Raw genomic sequence first — 21,846 nt, forward strand, 5'->3', positions numbered from 1 at the left:
CCATGGACACGGAATAGCACGGCGAGCTACACTGTATCCAAGTTACAGAAACAATGTGGCGCAGTCCGCCCTCCTGTTTCCATAATCCCGGCCACCTCTGATAGGGACCATGAATAGCTGAGATGGGAGTAGCCCTTTGTCACCAGTCTTTGTCTTAATGGGTGCTTGAATCTTGCCTTGGAATACCCATCAATTCTGAAGAGATCGGAATTCACTCACCTGTCTACCTCCTCTTTACTCATTGAAGCAAAGGTGAAACACTCGGTCACACCATTGATGGCCAGCAGGAGAACATAGAGACAGTAGACGCGCAAGAGAACAGGACCTGAAAGACACAGTACAGGACCTGAGAATGCAAGAAAGCCTAATGTGCACTTTCAATAGAAATTGGTTTTCGGGCCAATTATTTGGATTTGCTCAAGGGAAATCCACAGTGTTGTACAGTAGCAGAGAAGTGAATGAGCTTTTAAAACATGTCATCCACACGCTGCATACCATGTCTGCACCGGAGTCTGCACTTATCATGTGGTGAAGATTAGAAATCCGCAGCACGTCTACTAGTAATTAGCAGCAACACTAACTAGAGGCACTTCTGGGAATCTGTCACCATATGCCATTGTGCCATCTTAATCTGTGGCCCCTATTCAGAGAAATAACCCTTTTTTATGTTTATGCTAATGAGCCCTTTGGTGCACCCAGGGCATTGCTGTTGCACCCAGAGGCTCCGCTCCTTTTCCCAGTCGGCCATGCCCCCACCTCTTTGACGGATAGGGCCAGGCAGTGTAGATGTAATGGTGCCTGGTCCTGAAACCTTGTGGCAGTCCGCTTGGCGCAGTACAAGGCAGAATTCCGTCTGATCTCCAGCCCTGTACTGCGCGTGTGCCGAATGCACTGCTTCATAAAGTAAAAAAGGGTTATTTCTCTAAATAGGGGCCATGGATCAGGGTGGTACAGAGTCTACTGGAATCAGCGGAGAAGCACATATCTATACTGGGAGAAGGTTTAGTTGGAAGGCATGTGGTGACAGATTCCCCTTAAGAATCTTCAGACCATGTGGTAACCAGTATGACACCAACAATGTCACCTAAATCACATGGCTCCTCTACTGTATGCAAAACTAACGGATATAAAAAGTTGACCAACTTATATAAGTTGATCAATAGATGTTGCACTGCTTATCTTGTACTGACCTTGAGTTACTGTCTGCAAGTCTGGTGACTTCACAGCTGAAATCTCTGGTGATTTTTACTCCTGGGAAGCCTGGTCTTTTACGGTTGCCTTCACATCTCCATTTCAGAGATCCAGCTGCCTGATCCGGCGGAAATGCCGGCTATTGGATGGACAAATAAACGTTACATGCAACATTTTTTGTCCAGCCAAAAAACGGCATTCGTGCCAGAAATCGTCCGGATCACCGCCAGACTTAATTGCAGTCAATGGGGATCTGGCGGTGAAGTAGAGGATTTGGCAACGCTGTATCCTGTGAGATCCAACAGGCTGCTCTGTGTTGAAACAGCCTGTTGGATTTCATAATGGGGATGTGAACAAAGCCTACAGCAGATATTGTGTAATCTGCATTATAGAAGTATGGCTAAGCTTTCAGCAATTGGTCCACCTAGAAGCTTGTTGATTTCTAACAACCAGCAGAAGCATGAATGTAGCTCTGGAGTAACTGACAACTGAAATAACTCTCCCTACTAGATCTCCAAGTCTAAAGAGTGTATTAGAAAGGCATTATACACTGCTCGTATCCAGGGGTTATGGCCACAACTGATGGATACACACTATAGGAAAAAGTGCCAGCCTCTCTGGTGGCCAGGACTGTGGAAGCACACATAGGAGCGCATGCGCAGCAGCTCCCGTCTCGACCACCTCAGATTTGCATTGCAGCAGTAGCTGTAACCTCCGGATAGGAGCAGTGTATAATGTGATGGAAAAATGAATTAAGCCAGCAAAGGAAGCAATATGGACAATCACAATACATTAGTAAGTGCCTTGTATTAACTTTCTCTACATAATAATTGCCATTTGCCAAGTAGATACGTAGTTGCCAACAGAGGAATATCTTTACCAAATACTTCATATAATCGCTTTTTAATGTTGGTCCAACTCTATGGCAAGTCCACCAAATATGAAGTGTCATCCCTATTTCTTCGCACCCCCTAAATCACAATGGTGAGACAGAGACGGCCGGGTATATATTAAACAGTCTAGAAGGTACCATATTACACCCTATGCAGTATTGTCAAGGGTGACTCCATTAAAGTCACTCATTAGCTACCCTTACTAGTCCTAGTCCAGCAAAGTCTAAAGTTAATAGGTTATGCGTAACCCAAAATGGTGCCACTGAATAAACCAACTCATCATGCAAAAAAGAAGCCTTACGTAGCAATGTCAGTGAGAAAAGTTATGTCTTTTGGATGGGTGGGATGATATAAATTAAAGGACAAAACTGGCTGCAGCAGCTAGGAGTTATGTAGAAACCCATCTAAACCACAAGGGAAGTTGAAATTCAAACACCGGAGAATCATTTGATGGAGGAATTTAAATATTCCCCTTACCAGAGCCGGCACTTAGCAGGGATCCACCATAAATATCCAAGGCCAGCTGTGAATACGCATAGCCAAATGCAAGGATGACCAGCCCAATCAATGTCACCAGTTTCAGGAGTGACTCCAATACCTCAGAGGCAGCGGACATCTCCTCCTGAAATATAGAAAAAGACAAGTCAAAGCTAGTGCATCAGAGTAGTCCAATCGAAGCTAGTGCACTGGTCAGAGTAGTCCATTCCGATGTTTCACTATTACTTTACTTACCTTCCTCTGACTCTTGACATTTTTTCCTCTCTCCATCACCTTGGAAAAATAGACATAGAAGCTTTCTTCTAAAGGCAAGAAGATGAAGCGAGCCACCAGAGATCCCAGGTTATTTATGATATCATACACCCCTGCGGAAAAAAGTGAGATATCATTGCAGCTATAAAAAGTTGTATATGAAGGTTAAAGGGTTGTCCCAAAATGTAAACTTATCCCTTCCTCACAAAATACGTGATGTGTCTGATCCAGCGGCTGGAGCACCACCGATCATGAGAACAGGGGCCCAGGGTCTCCCAGAGGGTCGGTTAAGCATGCACAAGCTGCCTCTCCATTCAACTCTTTGAGACTGCCGGAGATAGCTGGGCGCTATCCTCTGCTTCCCTTTGGCTATGCCACAGACTTTGAAAGGAGCGGCAGAAGTCCTGGTGGTCAGATCCCCAGCGATCACACACTTATCACCTATTCTGTGAAAGGGGGAGAAGATTAAATCTTTGGAAAGTGCTTTAATTTGAAGGTTACGTGAAGTGTCTAGTATTCCCAAAGAATAAGAATATACCCTAAATGTATTAGCAATCAAACCATAGTACTAAGGCCATTAAAGGGGTGGTCTCGTTAGACTCTTTGGGTGCCTTCACACGCTGCAGATTATGTTGCAGGAATTTCCGCGACTAAAAATCAGTTCCATTCATTTGAATGGGACAGCAAGCACATCAACAATGGAACTGATTTTCAGTCACATAATTTGCATAACAAAATCCACAGTGTGTGAAGTCACCCTTTTCAAAATGTGGCAAACCGCCACCGATTTTGTGTGAGGAAGCCACGGCCATCAAATAATTTCCCCTGCAGCGACCACTGTAGGAAAAATGTAGTATTACAGAGCGGCCTTTCAGATGAACGGTTGTCCGCCAAGAAGGGACCCCTGTCTATGATGTCCATAGGCTCTATCAGCATATCTTCATGAGACAACCTCTTTAACATCTGGTACATGTAGATCGGTGGTTATAGAAGCCTCATGTATAACTCAAGTTAGCTACTGTAAATTTACATATGATATTATTGAGGACCACAGCTACTAGGCAAAATCTCTGTAGTCCTACCTCGTCCACATACGTGACGGGACAGAATGACTAATTTTGTAGACAGCGTAAACTTAGAAGACAGACTACAGTATCTCGACGTGCACCACATTTATCACAGTGGCGCATACTGGATGACAAATGCGGTGCAGGGATAGACACTTTATTTCTATTTCTATACCAACGATTGATTAGCTAAGTTTGCAATTTTGGTACAAAATGTTAAAAGTAAAGGTTTCGTTTCTTAACATTTATCTTTAAGCTACACCTCCTTCCTGATAAGCCATACCACCTTTGTCAGGCTAGGTACAGTCAGTTTCTCTAAAATTAGATTTTAGTGGGGGTGGAGTAGGGTTAAAGGATAACTGTCACATTTAGACCCTAATTTCAATTTTCATATATGTAGTTACTAATAACATGATATTCCAGAATCAGTTACTATTAGACTGACTTACCCCATATTTAATAAGATTCAGCCCTTAGCAACCCGTCTGCATAAAACCGCAATTTCACTATTCAGTTAAGATGGCCGCCACTGCCCTCACCCTGAGGCTAATCCTGCCTGCCCTCACTAGCCAGTAACAATAGCCCCCCAAAAAAGTCAGTAACCAGAAATCTCCCCCCTAAAGGGTTAATCTCCTGCAGCACAAAGGGGTCCTCTTACCACATGTTGCCTTCATTTATACACTGAGCAGACGGCAGATCTCCCTTCCCTGGTCTGCGCTGCACCAACTCTGCCTTCTCCAGCTCTGCTGAGTGAGGGAGCGTCTGCCAAGCGCAGGGACAGGGAGAAGTGCACACAGCCCAGGCACTGTTATCAGCTGCTGGGGAGGACCTGGCTTTAATCATTTACTTACAGTCCCTGGCTGTCAGTAATGTGACCTTGCACGCTGCGTGCTTCTGCTCCTCTGTCCTTCAACAGATAGACGGACCCTGCATAGCAACCCTATTTTAAGCACAGGTAAAAGCAGGCAGTACAGGGAACAAAAATGTGTAATTAAGGGGTAATTGAATACACAGTGAAAAGTTGAAATAGGGCCACCAAGGAGATATTAATCACCACAATCCAATACTCCCCCCCCCCCCAAAAAAAAAAAATACGACAGTTATCCTTTAAATAAGATGGGATTGATGTGATATTTTTGTCTCTTTTATGATATATTTGAAAATGGATAAACAAAGTAAAAAAAGAAAGAATATAAGCTAACAGAACATAATGTGCAAGAACTTTATGATCGTTATTAAAGGATTGGAAAATCCCTTGAAGGAACAGTTGTGGGACAATGCATGTCTACTGCAGGGTTCGAGGGTGTTCTTTTTGAATTTCTGTAACATGCAGCCCCTCATCACCCCCTGCACTAGGCATAACAAAGAATATTGATTTTGGCTGCTCCCTTTGGACAGTGAGAGGCTGGCCGTGTCCTATAGTCTTTTACATTACGCAGGGCATGCAGGAAGGTGCATGACACAAGCACCTAGCACCACAGAAAATGGCACCCAAGTCAGGCACATCATCTAAATGCATCTCTGAACGGTAAGGGCTGAGTAACTGGGTAGAGGGGAAACTTATAATATAGCAAAACTTACGTTTAAGACTTACCTTGATCTCCAAATGACAGCACATTCATAAAGGTCATGACGTAGCGCTCACCTGAGAAAAATATTACAATTTAATCAGGCTAAACCTTATTTTTTCCTTTTCCAAAAGTTCCTATACCCTGAAAACCCATAAAATGGCTAACAGTGCCCCCTCCTCAGAGGTAGACACACCATATAGCAGGGATGGCCAACCTGAGGCTCTTGAGCTGTTGCAAAACTACAACTCCCAGCATACCCAGACTGCCTACAGCAGGGCATGGTGGGAGTTTTAGTTTTACAACAGCTGGAGAGCCGCAGGTTGGCCATGCCTGCCATATAGCAACATCAAATTTCAGGGAATGCTATACAGATCTACAAATCATATCCTCAAAAAAGACTAGCAGGCACTTTCAATGACAGAGTCCTTAGCTCCTGAGGATCTCCTCAGTACTCATGTGAGGGGGGAGTACACAGACCTTCTGTCAGGATCTGTTTCAGAAATGATTGCTTGAAGAAGCTCCATGCTAGCCAGGCCTGCTTCCAATCCAAAAAGTCCTGTTAAAGAGATACAGTCAGAAAGACAAGTGATGACAACCGAGACATTAATTCTCCATCTTAAAGCCAAGCTAAGGTCTGTTTTAATATCTAGAAAAGAGTCTATAAACTATTACAGTCTCCAGAAAGAGATGGAGTTCTACCACTCCCCAGCCTTATCTGTGTGTATAGTGCTGTTATCTTGCTTTAGCTAGACCTCCTTTAGTACAATAAAGCTGACAATACTCTCTGATGATAACGAGAGGACTCTGCTGACCACGTAGCATTCTACACAGCAAAGATGAAAAGTCAACGGTGCCATTCATGTTGACATTAATAAATGTCATTATAATAGCAGAGGTAAGAAATAAATATCATAGTTTTCAGTGTTTTTCCAAGTTTTGTATTTCGAAGCTGCTAAATAAATTTAAGGGGCAGGGGCACAAAATTGCGGACACATTCATTTCTATGGGGCCGCACGATGTTCGGCCCGGCTCAGGAAATGCAGACCCGCACTTCCGGGTCCGCATATCCGTTACCGAAAAAAATAGAACATGTCCTACGGACAAGAATAGGCATATTCTATTAGTGCCGGCGGTGTGCGGTCCGCAAAATGCACATTTTACTGACGTGTGAATAGAGCCTAAGAGTAGGTGGTTTCCAGGGCTGGGCAACCTGTGGCTCTCCAGCTGTTGCAAAACTACAACTCCCAGCATGCCCAGACTGTCTACAACTATCAGCCTACAGAAGGGCATGGTGGGAATTGTAGTTTTACAACAGCTGGAGGGCCGCTGGTTGGCCAGCCCTGGTTTAGGCTGTCAACCTGACCGCTATTATGCAAAACTTCAGGGACTGATGGCAGCAGGAGACATTATGATACCACTGCCGTGGCCGCTAAGAGAGCTTACCACACCGCTGTATAAATTAGTCTAACCATTTCAATATTAAAGAAGACCTGTGACCTCTCCAGACATGTCTGTTTTAGTAACTACTTGCATCCCCCATATAATATCAATTCTGGAGCATCCATTCTTATTACTCTATGTTGCACTATTTCTCTATTATTCTAACTACTTTAGGAATTTATGAAATCATTGCCAGCAGTCTGCAATAAAAGTTCCATCAGGGCGGAGGTGTCCCTGCACAGTTTGATGCTGCCAGTGCATGTGCAGGGACACATCCCCAACTGGTAGCACCCATCTGGACCTTTATTGCAGACTGCTGGCAATTAATTCATAACTTCTATAAGGGATATGAGAGGGATGGCCCAACATAGACATAGGACAATAGATGCTCCAGAATTGTTATTAAATGGGGGAATGCAAGTAGTGACTAAAACAGACATGTCAGAGAGGCGACAGGTCCTCTTTACATTGATAATGAACTATCAAAATGACAATCATGATGTGATATACACGACATAAAATGTCCTACCTGAGATAAAGAGTACCGGGGGAAAAATTCCATCATACTGTGAAGAGGGAATGATTTCTTCTCTGCCTCCTGAGAGCCAACAAACTTTGCAAAGTAGAGAATATAACACAGAGAGAGTAGGCTGGTGTACAGGACCTACGAGAGGCAGAGCGAGAGGGAATGTATCATTACAAAATTACATATTAAATCAAGTTTTATGTTAACTATATATATTTTTTTTTTTTATTTAGAATTTTTTTCTATTTTCTATGTCCCTATCTATACTTACAAATAATCCTAAAATCATGCAATTTTCACAATGGCCACCAGGCTTAAAATATGTCAAGACTTTTTGCTTTTTGACAGCAGCCATAGACACAATGGACAGGAGCTGACCCCATTGACTAAAGAGGGAAAGTTTTCTAGGCATGCTCTGTGACCTGTGCTGCAATCAGAAGGTCGTAGATAAGCTGTGATATCAGCTATTGTGATTTAGGATTTAATTCGGCCTGTGGTGACATAGAGATGGCAACTGAAAAGCTAACTGTACATTACAGGTAGTCTCTGCATATTATCATGCCTAGCGGCCAGTGCGAAAACTGCAGGATTTTAGATATTTTTTAAATATAGATGGCAACGTGGAAAATGAAAACAAAACTCACCCAAAAAATAATTGCAATCAGCTCACATCTTTGCCAGTCCTTGGTGCACGGATCCTTAGGAGAAGCAAATCCACTGTAGAAACAAAGTAGTGGGTCCAGAACTCGGGTCTTGAATAAAACCATAAATGTTTTATTTTTAAATTTTTTTAAAGAAAGTCCAAAAAAGGCACACAGCAGGACATCTCCCCACACTAGTCAATGTGTTTCGGACACGCGGTTACTCGGTATGGTTTTATTCAAGGCCCACTACTTTGTTTCTACAGTGAATTTAAAACTCACCAAAAGTTCTATAAAATATGTTTAATATAAAAACATGATTTAAACCATAGGTCATTTTCTGATGACACAAGGACCTGTTACCTTCACTGACATGTTTGTACTTGGACTACCCACACAATAACAATTCTGAAACTTTTTATTTTTTTGTTGCTTCTGAAAATAGTCCAATCAATGCTGACAGAATCTGAATATATAGGGGCACTTCCCACTGACAAGGGGAATAGTAATCATGTATTCATACCTTTCCAGAAGTAACGAGAGGAATGGCAGAGGTCTAGGAAATGATGTTTCAGAATAGCATTTATCAAACAGACATGTCAGGAACGGTGACATACGTGTTCTTCTTTATTCCATAAGGAATAGCTGGTGTCCGAATAAACATGCCTTAGCTATTGAAGCTGTATGGCCACATTAACCCGTTAAGGATCCAGGACGTCCTAAATGGCCGATACTTTGTGCCCAGGACGAGCATTCTTGTCCTGTGGTCCTGCCCCCCTCCCTACCTGCGGTGCCGCAATCAGCGGCAGGGATCTGGTTGTTACTGACAGCCGGATCCCTGCTGCATTCACCAGCATCGATGATAACGCTGATGCCGGTGGATTAACCCTTCATATGCTGTGGTCAGCGCTGACCGTGACATAAGGGAGGTTTGCGCTCCCTCTCCTCATCCATCGGGTCCCCGCGCTGTTGTGGCGGGGACCCGAAGGTTGTCCATGGCAGCCCCAAGCCTTGGGGCCTGGCATTTACGGAGGCCTATGCTAGTCAATGCTGTACAATACAGATGTATTGTGCTGCATTGAAAAAGTGATCAGACCCTGTAATGTTGAAGTCCCATAGTGGGACAAAAATAAAAAAGTAAAAAGTGTTTTTAGCAATAAAAAATAATTAAAGTTTCCATTTAAAAAAAGCCCCTTTCTCATAAAAAAGAGAGACATATAAAATTGTAAAAAACTGAAAATAAAAAACAGACATATTAGGTATCACCGCGTGCGTAACAACCTGATCTATAAAAATATCACATGATCCACATTGTCTGGTCAACACCGTAAAAAAAAATAATATTAATAAAAACTGTGCTAAAACTTTAATATTGTGATTTTGTAGTAAAAAGATCACAGAGAGGCACGGGCATTATCAGTCATGTTAATGCTCCGTGTCTCTGCTGTCCAGTGCAGGGCTTCGCTGTCATTCACGCTGCAGATGACACGCATGGCATCCGCTTGTGTGACACAGCCCTAACTAAGACAATCGCCCAAAGAATAAAAAAAGATATGGCTTTTAGAAAATGGATACATAAAAACATCATTTTTTTGTTTCAAAAATGCTTTTATTGTTTTAAACCAAAATATATTAAAAAAAAACTGACATTTTAGGTATCACTGCATCAATAACAACCTGCTCTATAAAAATATCACATGACATAACCCGTCTGGTTAACACAATAATATTTTTTTTTATAAAAACTGTGCTAAAAAAAAGCCATTATGTGCCACCTTTCATCACAAAAAGTGTAATACCAAGTGATCAAAAATTCATATGTACCCAAAAATAATACCAAACAGTCATCTCATCCAGCAAAAAATTAGACCCTAAGACAATTGCCCCAAAAAAAAAAAAAAAAGATATGGCTTTTAGAATATAAGGACACTAAAACATGTTTAAAAAACAGACATGTTAGGTATCGCTGCATCTGTAACAACCTGCTCTATAAAAATATCACATGAGCTAATCCATTTGGTGAACACCGTAAAAAATAAAAAATAAAAACCGTGTTCCCAAAAAAAAAGAAAACACACCACAAAAAGTGTAATACCAAACAATCAAAAAGTAGTATGTACTCCAAAATAGTACCAATCAGTCACCTCATGCTGCAAAAATTGAGCCCCTACATAAGATAAATCACCCAAAAAATAGAGACACAAAAACATGATTTATTTTAAAAATGCTTTATTATGTAAAACAAACAAAATAAAACTAAAAGTAGACATATTTGGTATTGTCGTGTCCATAACAACCTGCTCTATAAAAATAGCACATGATCTAACCTGTCAGATGAACACCGTAAAAAAAAAAAAAAAAAAAAAAAAAAAAAAACTGTGCCAGAGCAGCCATCTTTTGGTTATCTTGCCTCACAAAAAGGGTAATATAGAGCAATCAAAAGTCATATATACCACAAAATAATACCAATAAAAGTGTCATCTTATCCTATAATTATCAAAATGGGGTCACTTTTTTGGAGTTTCTACTTTAGGGGTGCATCAGGGGGTCTTTAACCTGTCACTGGGATTTTGCGCATAGAGCTGAGGACATGGGTTGCTAGATGGCCGCTAGCACATCCGCAATACCCAGTCCCTATAGCTCTGTGTGCTTTTATTGTGTAAAAAAAACGATTTGATACATATGCAAATTAACCTGAGATGAGTCCTGTCCCTGACTCATCTCACCTACAGGACTCATTTCAGGTTAATTTGCATATGTATCAAATGTTTATTTTTTTTTACACAATAAAAGCACACAGAGCTATGGGGACTGGGTATTGCGGATGTACTAGCGGCCATCTAGTAACCCATGTCCTCAGCTCTATACACAAAATCCCGGCGACAGGTTCCCTTTAAATGTCATATGGCACTCCTTTCCTCCTGCGCCCTGCCGTGTGGCCATACTGCAGTTTACAACCACATGTGGGGTATTTCTGTAAACTGCAGAATCGGGGAAATAAATATTGAGTTTTATTTGGCTGCTTACCCTTGATGTGTTACAGAAAAAAAATGAATTAAAATAGAAAATCTGCCAAAAAAGTGAAATTTAAAAATTTCATCTCAATTTTCCTTTAATTCTTGTGGAACGCCTAATTCAAGTGTATCCTTCTCCTACTTACTTCTCCAGCTGCAGAAAGTATTCTCAGGTATTTTTAGAAGAGCGTGACCGTGCAGGAGTGTGATTTCCCATTATGGATACTGCTCCTGTGACATACGGTAAGCGCATAATGAAATATAATGCTGTGTGCCTCTGGCTGACCTCGGTAATGATTTATACTCACATAATGCCGTCAGTGCAGATCATTACAGCGGAGGTCGGGCAGAGACACACAGCATTATAAATCATTATACTGCCATGTCACAGGGGCAGTGTCCATAACAGGAAATGGCGCTCCCACACGGACACGCTTGTCTGAAATTAGCTTTAATGTGTTGAATCAAGGATGTGGTATATGTGCTGTTTTGTGTTAGAAACCTTTCTAACAAGTAGCGATTACCTGAAGCTGAGAAAGTTAAAGGGGTTTTCACACAAAAAAAATATTCTACTGTTTTTAAACCAGCACCTGGATCTGAATTCTTTTGTAATTTCATGTAATCAAAAATGTAGTATAACCGCTGAGTGATTCAATAAAATGTATCTGTATAACACCACCTGCTGCTTATTTCCTTGTCCTGCTCACTGAGATGGCCGCACATGCTCAGTTTTATCCTTCAACTGCCTCCTGAGCTGTGATAGGGAGAGCTGAGACACGCCTCCTGAGCTGTGATAGGGAGAGCTGAGACACGCCCCCTTAGCTGCAGCAGAAAAGACCCTCCCCTTCAGCTGTCAGCTTGATTTATTTATTTTTTTATATTGTAACAAGGATCCTGATCAGTCTGAAAAATGCCTGGTCAGAATAATGCATTGCAATAACGGATCTGTTTTTCCGGTGTCATCAGGCAAAACGGATCCGGTATTTATTTTTTTCTCATTTTTAAAAGGTCTGCACATGCGCAGGATGGAAGGACAGATCCGGCACTAAATCAGGCAAGTCTTCGTTTTTTTTTTGCCGGAGATAAAACCGTAGCATGCTGCGGTATTTTCTCCGGCCAAAAAACGTTTCGGTCCTGAACTGAAGACATCCTGATGCATCCTGAACGGATTTCTCTCCATTCAGAATGCATTAGGATATACCTGATCAGTTCTTTTCCGGTATAGAGCCCCGACGACGGAACTCTATGCTGGAAAAGAAAAACGCTAATGTGAAAGTAGCCTAAGCCTCCCAAGATCTTGGGAAGTTGCAGTTTAGCCAGTGATATTCTTTTTTTTTTTTTTTTTTTTTTTTTTCGGCCCATAGAAATCCCTAAAAGCGGTTTCTAACTTATTGATATCAGAGTGCTTGAGAAGGAGAGGGATAGTCTGCATGGAGTATAGGAGTTTTGTTATACAGATCATTTTTAGGAGTTGGGCTCTGCCCCCCCAATGACAATGGATAGTCCATCCATCTTTCTATATCTGTTAGGATCTTCTTTATTAGTGGTAAGTAGTTTAACACGTATAAGGAATCGGGTCTCTTCCCAATATGTATATCCAAATATTTTAAAGATTTAGAGGCTATTTGTATTGGCACCTCTAGGTGCTGATTACCATCGCTTATCGAGGTGCCTCTTAAAAGCAAGAGTTCAGATTTGTTTACATTAACCTTGAATCCTGACACACTACCAAATTCTTCCAAGAGTTGGAACAAATGCTTCAGGTCTCTATGGGGGTATTCTAGGAAGATCTTCACCTCATCCAAAACCGTCAGGACCCTACGAATATTTGTTACTGCCGTCCGTCCTTGTGCCGGAGATATTAGTTTTGGCAGAATGAGCGCCAGTCTATCCGCTAATATTTTAGAAGCTATTTTTTAATCTACATAGATCAGTGAAATCGGACGATATGAGGAAGCTATTGTTAGATCTTTGCCAGGCTTTGCAAAGACCTTTATATGTGCCATGTTTGTTTGAGTAGGTATACCTGATCCTTGCATATATCCTGTATATATTTGGGAGAGTATTGGCGCGATTTCCTGGGACACTATGCAGAAAAATTCTCCTGTATATCCATCAGGTCCAGGAGCTTTACCAAAAGTTAGATTTTTGATGGCCTTAGCAACTTCCTCCACGGTAACTGGGGCATTGAGTGCGTCTCTTTCTACTTCTGATATATTCGGTAATGATATATCCCCCAACCACTTTTCCATACTTTCTGATGATCGCACTGTGGCACTTTATAACTTATATCATAGAATTACTGCAGGATCTTATTTATTTCTTTTGGGTGAGAGCCTTCCACAGTCGTCTCTAAGGGTCAGTATATTATTTGAGGGTCTCTGTGACCTAGCTAACCTAGCCAGTAGGCTTCCCGCTTTATTCCCATATCTGAATAGATGTGCTTCCCACCTTGATTGAGTCAGGTTTTCCCATCTTTGAAGCCATTGCTCATATTCCCCCTTAGCCTGTTGCCATTTTTTCTGCAAGTGGGAGGATGGATTATTCTGAGAAACCGTATAAACAGTTCTCAGATTATCACTCAGTTGAATAACTTTGAGTTTGGCCGTGCGTTTCTTATTGTACATGTGGGCAATTATTCTTCCCCGGAGTACTGCCTTTCCCGCATCCCATAGTAAGTGAGGATCTGCTATCCCATCGTTATCATTTTTGTATTCTAACCACCAGCTACGTAGGAGGTCTCGAAAATCCTCATCGTTGGTCAAGTTGGAGGGAAATCTCCGAATTAAATCTTTACCTTTTGGCAGATATGTTCGCAATAAGATTGAAACTGGTGAATGATCCGAGATAAATATATCCTCGATCTTGGTCTCTAAAAGGCACCCTAAACTCCCTCTACTGGTTAGAATATAATCCATACGTGACCATAAACGATGTGCATGGGAGAAATGCGTAAATTCTCTATCCTCAGGGTTAAACACCCTCCATGAGTCAATTAAATCCGCATCCCTAATGAGATGGGGCAGTCTCATGTCTGTAGGGCCATATTTGTCCTCCCTCTTATCTTCTCTCCTTCTGTCCTCTGCATTTAGATCCCCACCTACAATTCTCAAGTCAAGAGGGTCTCGAGATATACGTTGTCCAAGCGTGGTGAAGAAGCCCGCATTTGACTCATTTGGTCCACAGATGTTATAAATACTGATATCACTATTTGGCGATGAGAGATGCAAGTGCGAGATCCTTCCCCCGTCATCATGACTATGTGATAATACTGAGTAAGGGAGACCCCGTTGGAACAGTGTGAGTACTCACGCTGTTTTCCCCACTGTTTCTGAGACTTCTCCAACCCAGAGGCGTTTCATTTGCACAAAGTCATTGTATGGTAGATTCGTCTCCTGTAGGAGGGCAATATTAGCCTTCAATCGCCTAAGGTTCCTTAGGACCATCATACGTTTATTCGGGGATCTTAGACCCTTTATATTTCAGGATATCACTTTTAAGGGGTTAGTCATTTTTTGATGTGACAAGTTAAACCTCTTTACCATAGCGACAAGAGCCCCTGTCCTTCCCCCTCCCCCTAACTTTAAACTTTAACTCTAGTGTGTTGCTAGGGTTAGAACTTTTCCCTGCAACCCTTTGAAGTAGAACAATTTCTACAGACCCTTTAAATCATATATGTCCAGATTAAATCATCTAAATATCCCCTGTAAGTAAGTAGCTCCCACAGAACCTCATATCATAAAAAGGTAACAGAACAATGATAAAAGAAAACCCTGAACATATGCTAGTGTAAGGCGCAGGACATAACGCATACACTTCACAACCTTTTCTTAACATATTAGCCATAGGCCAAAATAGCTGTGCAGCAAATAACTTTGAAATTGGATACCCATCTCCCTCGTGGACCCGTTGGTGTACAGTCAACCTGCTTCCTGGAGATCGGGAGTGCGTACTCCTTGATTTTGTGTAGACGTTTTTTGCCCCATACTTCTATTCACTCTGCCGCTTCTTAGTTGTTGCGGTGATGGGCGAGATGTGGAGGAATCTTCAGTGAAGGTAAGGGCTGAGAGTTGCTTGGATCACTGACGGGGTGGCACAGCGCACGGGATGCTTCTTCCGGATCACTGAAGGTTGATGTGGAAAATCTTCAGGATGGCGGGAAATAGCAATGAGAAGCGAACTGGCCTTTTAAATAGTGTGGAGCAAATAGGGACGTAGGCTCGCCTGCGCCGGTTTACTTCAGCGGAAAAGTCACCAAATATTACGATTTTGTGGTGTCTCACTGTTGCCAGTCCACCTCCCTGCTTGTAGGCTCGCAGTAAGGCCGCTTTATCTGAATAATCTAGGTATTTTACGATTACCTGATGCGGTCTGTTGCCTCGGGTTGGAAATGGAGGTTTATTTTGCCCATTAGTGATTGGCAGCGGTGTGCCCTGGCCCACTCTATGCGCTCGTTCTACCTTACAGTGGGTCGAGAGTCCAACCGCCTCTGGTATTTCAGATTCGCAGATGAAGATGAGATCTTTAACTGGAATATTCCCCGGGAGGCCGACAATGCGGAGATTACTTCGCCTTGAGCAGTTCTCGAGATCGTCAATTTTACCCCAAAGTCTTGTGTTTTCAGCCACGGCTTTAGTGAGATGGGCTTGGATGGTCTCATTTTCAGCTTCTGCCGCTTGCATTCTATTCTCTAGCTCCTCTAGCCTAGTGGTGTGTTGCGCCACCTCCGACTGCAGCGTCGCGAACGACTGTGTCACGGTCGAAGAAAGGGCTTCCTGGAGGTCTGGTAATATACGAGCTGCGACTTCCATGGCTAAGTGCCTGTAAGCTATATCCATCCTGTCTTTCTTCCCCTCCGGGGTAGGATTTTCTGGTTCTGAAGTGGACAGGAGTCGTGAATCTCCATCTTCCTCCGTTTGGGCTGCCATGCGGTTTTCTAGCGACACCCTGCTGGGCTTTGCAGGATTCTTTTTGGATTTGCGTCCAATAGATATTATATACCGGTCCATATACCGATGCCTTGGTTGCTTTACAAATTGTCCCGACTGCTGGTGGTATTTGGGCAGTCAGTTTGCAGGGAGAATAACGCCTGTGGTGCTACGGGGGACGGAGCTCCTAGCACATGCCGCCGTTCATGCTGGCGCCAGAATCGGAAGCCCCTGCCAGCTTGATATTAATCTAGCAGAGCAATGAATGGAGAGATCTCTGGACCCATGTGAGGTACAGGGCTGGTTCTAGCTTTAGAAAGAGTCTGTCATGTCCTATATGATGTCTGATTTTATTTTTTACATTAGTCATGGGATAACCCCTTTAAAGGGGTTGTGCAATGGCATTATATCCGCAGGATAGATAATTGATAACATATCGTCTGGGGTCCAACTCCCGGCACACCTGCTGATCAACTGTTTGAAGGGGTCGCACCTCTGGTGCAAGTGCTACGTTCCCTAACCCCTTCAATGTTTACCTGAATGGCATCTAGATTACAGAAGTGGCACAATGTAATTAGTTTCTCTCTCCCTTTCAAGTGAATGGGCAAGCATGGAGGACATACTGCTTGCATGAGTGCTGCAGTCCCTTCAATCAGAAGATTGGAGGTGGTCCTAGGAGTCGGACCCCTGCCGATCTCATATAGATGACTTATCCTGAAGATAGGTCATCAGTATTAAACACCCGGAAAACCCCTTTAATGTGCATCAATAACCTTCCATCTAAAAGACATCGCTATCACTTATTCCCTAAAAGCATGTCATTTTTAAATCTGCAAGATAAAACTGTACTTGCATGTCATAAAGATAACTTACCTGGGCGAAGGAAAAGATGAGGAGGCCCCAGTGAGGCCAGATAAGCACCAGAATGACTGTGACAGAACAACGGACAATTATTGCCAGACTCTCAGCAATCACCTAAAAGACATGTCATAACAATCAATATACCGTCCTAGGATGTACCCACGACAGATAGGTATGTACTAAAGAAATAGTGGAGTAAGGAAAACCGAGTGGTCTCCTGACTACTGGGGACACACACCACAGCTAAATTGCCATTTTATAATACTAGACATAATCCTTCAAACAATATTAACGACTGACTGATATTAAATAAGACTTATGGTCATTTTCCTTTTTATTTACTATAGAAAGTTGGTGTAAATTGCCCCTATAATGTCATAGGGCTATGCAGGAGAAGCCATGTGATGACAGTGACATATGTAGCAGAGCGGATTTTGTCAGTCAGCAGTCTATCATGCATGTTCTAAACCACCACAGTCCGCCATGTATTACTTTTACACAGATCCACAGAGAGGTATTAGAGGGGATGTACATACCTTTAGCCTGACAAAGAGATGAGCTTGTGCAAGGACCCAGAATGGTTCGGCTATGAGCTCAATAACGGCAGAAAATCCAAATGCCAGAACTCCAGGGCCATAATGTGGGATGACTGCTGGGTCTGGAACTTCCAATATATTCAGCCATATCCATCCTAATACTAAAGACCAGCAGATGCCTAGGGGTACTCTGCAAACACATGAGAACATGACATTCTTCTCTGCAGTAAAATTCTATCACACCGTATACAGACCACAAGTTATTTCTAATTGTCTATGGGACTCTTAATGGTGTCTTGGTAATCAAAGGGGTTGTCTCACTTCAGAAATGGCATTTATCATGTACAGAAAGTTAATACAAGGCACTTACTAATGTATTGTGATTGTCCATGTCGCCTCCTTTGCTGGCTTCATTAATTTTTCCATCACATTATACACTGCTCATATCCAGGGGTTTACGACCACCCTGAGGTTCAGCAGCGGTGGACGTGCTTGCACACTGTAGAAAAAAGCACTGGCCTTTCCGGTGGCCGGGACCGCACACAGGCAAACCCTTTAACATCTGCTCTCAGCTGGTGAAAACTGGCATATGTTCTCCGCACTATTGGCTGTGCAAATGGTACTTATTCATGGCACTGGAGTTTTCTATTTTGGACAACTTATCCCACTGTATAGGTCCCCCCCCCCCCCCCCCCAATTAATAGTTATTGGTAAGGAAACAACAGAGGAAATGATCATTATAATTAATCTCATCAGCCAATCGATTAGGTTTAGTGCATACATTTTGCTCTGGATGTCACTCTTGCCTCTAGCGAGGAAAATCAGTGACCCCTTACATGAGGACACCAGCTCATAATGACCCAATAGACCACCTTACGGACAAGAAACTGACTAAAGCAGGAGCTTTACTTACTGCTTCCCCGTAAATCTGGCAGTATACAATATTTTTCTAAAACCAGCATATATCCTGAGGTGCTACAGGGATTAGGGAATTATTATTCAAGCAATGGGCACCAGACATCCACTCTCAGGGAACATTTATCAACCCCTTTACAGCAGGAAACTTCAAAAAGTTTCAGAAAGTGTCAAAAAGTCACAAAGTTTGGTGACCACACCATTTGCACAAAATGTTGTGACTTTTCGGGTTTTTTAAAGGGGTATTCCAATCCCATATCGATAGGATTTGCCACAAATGTTATAAGTGCGGGTCCCTCTCCGATCTCCAGAAGTGAAGGAGAACAGACAGCGCATGTGCAGTGTCCTCTCCATTCACTGCTTGAGACTTCTGAATATAGCCATCAAGCTCGCTTGCCTATATCCGGCAGTCCCATAGTGGTAAGGGTACTTTCACACTAGCGTTTTTCTTTTCCGGCATAGAGTTCCGTCACAGGGGCATGCTACGGTTTTCTCTCCGGCGAAAAAAACTGAAGACATGCCTGAACACCGGATCCGACATTTTTTCCCATAGGAATGTATTAGCGCCGGATCCGGCATTCAGAATACCGGAATGCCGGATCCGTCGTTCCGGCATGCGCTGATCGGTAAAAAATTAGAAAAATGTACAAGACGGATCCGTCGGTCCGCATGACAAGCGGAAAGACGGATCCGTCCTTGCAATGCATTTGTGAGACGGATCCGCATCCGGATCCGTCTCACAAATGCTTTCAGTCGGCAGCAGATCGGCGGATCCGGCGGCCAGTTCCGACTACGGAACTGCCCGCCGGATCACACTGCCGCAAGTGTGAAAGTAGCCTTAACAGAGGCGGCCGTGCTTGCACAGCTTGCTCTCCATTTGCTTCTTTGGGATTTCTGACAATAGCCGAGTGCGCTTGCTGGTATACATTTTAGTTCTGGGGCACAGACCTGCACACATGCACCACAGGTAAGAGGCGAGTACTCTTAATAATTGCGGCGCATCTGATGGCAGAGGGGGCCATGTGTAAAACAAATGTCTCTACAAGACAGTAGAAGTCTCCTGATCCCTTCCGTCAGTAATACTTACGCCAGCCAGGTGAGGTGAATGGTGTGTCTCCAGCTTTGCTGTGCAGAATGGCTCAGGCATGCTTTTCGGAAAGCTTCTCGGGCCAGGAACACTATGGTGGTGTAAAGGAGGGTCAGGCTGGAAAGAAAGCGGAGATCAGTATATACGAAACATTTCATATAGAGAGCTGTGACATCTCAGTCACCATACAGCAGCCCGTCACATCCCTGTGTAAGTGACTAATGTGACCAGTGGGTCTAGAACAGGGATGGCCAACCTGAGGCTCTCCAGCTGTGGCAAAACTACAACTCCCAGCATGCCCAAACTACCTACAGCTATCAGTCTACAGTAGGGCATGATGGGAGTTGTAGTTTTACAACAGCTGGAGAGCCGCAGGTTGGCCATGCCTGGTCTAGAACATCACGTCACAATGGTGACTGTAAGGAAACTTACCGGACGTTTACAATACCAATGATCTCCTTCGAGACGTAGCGCAGCGTGAAGGCGTTAAGAGCAAACGTCAGGACACGGAAGACGACCTGTATAAACCAGAACATATAAAGGGTGGTAATAAACTCTGAGGGACCAGATATATATAAAGTGCTGGCTCTATCTAAAGTACAGATCAACCAACAGACTGGGAGTTCTGCTTGCAGAGGTTATCCAGCAGTATCGTATTTATTATATAGGGGGTTCAAAAAAATGAAAAGAAGCCTTACTCACTCTCACCAATCCCAGGTTGCTGCCTAGGCTCATCACACAGGAAATGCCAGGAAGGGCCCAGTCAGCCAATCACTGGCGGAGGCAGGACGCTGATATGGCCAGTAACGGCCGGGACCATGAAGTAGAGATCAGTGAGGAAGAGTATAGCTTCTTTTTATTTTTGACCAATTATGAGTCAAGTAAAAAAATTAAAATAAAAAAAAAGAAGAAAAATTATATATACAGCATATATATACACATACATACACACACACACACATTAGGGTTGAGCAAACTTCATATTTTGAAGTTCGTGTTCAGGTTGGGGTATGTGCTGAATTGCGTTATGGATTCAGTTATTCATTACGTCATAACAGAAGTCTATGGCCTGCATAACAGATCTGTCCCATTTCCGTTATGCTGGAGTCACTAAGGGGCACCTATCGGTGACAGAAGCCACCCAGTGTCATCTGTAGTCACTTATGTGCAGGTTTGACAGTGTGAAAACAAAGCCTGGAGATATGGCAGGTAAGCCCACCAGTTCCCAGGCTAATAACCCTGGCTCTAGATCAATGTTCTGTGTGGTGCTCCAGTTGTTGGAAAACTACAACTCCCACAGGTGTCATGGCATGCTGGGAGTTGTAGTTCAATAACAGAGACCCACAGGCGTCCAGTTGGTGCTTGTAATATAATACACAGGTGCTCCTTGCTCAGATATTAGAACAGAGGTGCTTGTCCTGCAGTATTGACACCTTGCAGATAAAGTTGTCAGGAGGGTGCAGTCCTGTGGCCCCTGAACACCACTTCTGGCCCCTTTTATTGACAGCAGCCGCACCCACTGGCCAGGTCCTGGTGTCTGATCGTCACCTGAGATGGAGCTCATCAATACTGACTCTTCCTACACAGGACGTTACAAAATACAGAAGGGATTTCCTGGAGGTGAGCAGAGGGGGCCACCACCACACTGTACCTGCAGGACCATGGTAGAAGATGCCAGCTTGGTGGTGTCCTTGAGGACATCGCGCTGAGCTGCCATCCTGCTGTCAACTATACAAGGAGGGCGGCGATCAGCTGATCTAGACCCTGAATGAATCCTGCCCGGTAAAGGACCTTTGGTGATGTCATCACCATGTGATCAGTCACGTGTGTGGGAGGAGTCAGGCTGCGCGGATGTGTGTATGGTGCTCCTGTGATTACGTGTCGTGTAGTTACTGTGCAGCAGAGCTGTGTGTGTAATGTGTGTGCTATAGAACTGTCAGTATAACAGCAGAGCTGTGTGTGTAATGTGTGTGCTGCAGAGCTGTCAGTATAACAGCAGAGCTGTGTGTGTAATGTGTGTGCTATAGAACTGTCAGTATAACAGCAGAGCTGTGTGTGTAATGTGTGTGCTATAGAGCTGTCAGAATAACAGCAGAGCTGTGTGTGTAATGTGTGTGCTATAGAGCTGTCAGTATAACAGCAGAGCTGTGTGTGTAATGTGTGTGCTATAGAACTGTCAGTATAACAGCAGAGCTGTGTGTGTAATGTGTGTGCTGCAGAGCTGTCAGTATAACAGCAGAGCTGTGTGTGTAATGTGTGTGCTATAGAACTGTCAGTATAACAGCAGAGCTGTGTGTGTAATGTGTGTGCTATAGAGCTGTCAGAATAACAGCAGAGCTGTGTGTGTAATGTGTGTGCTATAGAACTGTCAGTATAACAGCAGAGCTGTGTGTGTAATGTGTGTGCTGTAGAGCTGTCAGTATAAC

General features: G+C 43.3%; 1 protein-coding gene across 1 annotated transcript in view; it reads right to left on the bottom strand.

Annotated features, from left to right (window-relative positions):
• Positions 1-21,213, bottom strand: part of RFT1 (RFT1 homolog) — a 38,421-nt gene extending 17,208 nt beyond the window's left edge. Inside the window, exons 1-11 of the mRNA XM_044301432.1 lie at positions 21,072-21,213; positions 19,853-19,938; positions 19,421-19,537; positions 17,419-17,608; positions 16,895-16,996; positions 7,442-7,576; positions 5,950-6,028; positions 5,496-5,546; positions 2,817-2,947; positions 2,562-2,706; positions 220-325 (exon numbers count right to left, since the gene is read on the bottom strand). Coding sequence (XP_044157367.1) covers positions 220-325; positions 2,562-2,706; positions 2,817-2,947; positions 5,496-5,546; positions 5,950-6,028; positions 7,442-7,576; positions 16,895-16,996; positions 17,419-17,608; positions 19,421-19,537; positions 19,853-19,938; positions 21,072-21,137 — 1,208 coding nt within the window. The 5' untranslated portion in view covers positions 21,138-21,213. The remainder of the gene's footprint in view (positions 1-219; positions 326-2,561; positions 2,707-2,816; positions 2,948-5,495; positions 5,547-5,949; positions 6,029-7,441; positions 7,577-16,894; positions 16,997-17,418; positions 17,609-19,420; positions 19,538-19,852; positions 19,939-21,071) is intronic.
• Between the last annotated feature and the right edge of the window lie 633 nt (positions 21,214-21,846).

Source organism: Bufo gargarizans, chromosome 7 (assembly GCF_014858855.1).
Source record: "Bufo gargarizans isolate SCDJY-AF-19 chromosome 7, ASM1485885v1, whole genome shotgun sequence".
Lineage (NCBI taxonomy): Eukaryota > Metazoa > Chordata > Amphibia > Anura > Bufonidae > Bufo > Bufo gargarizans.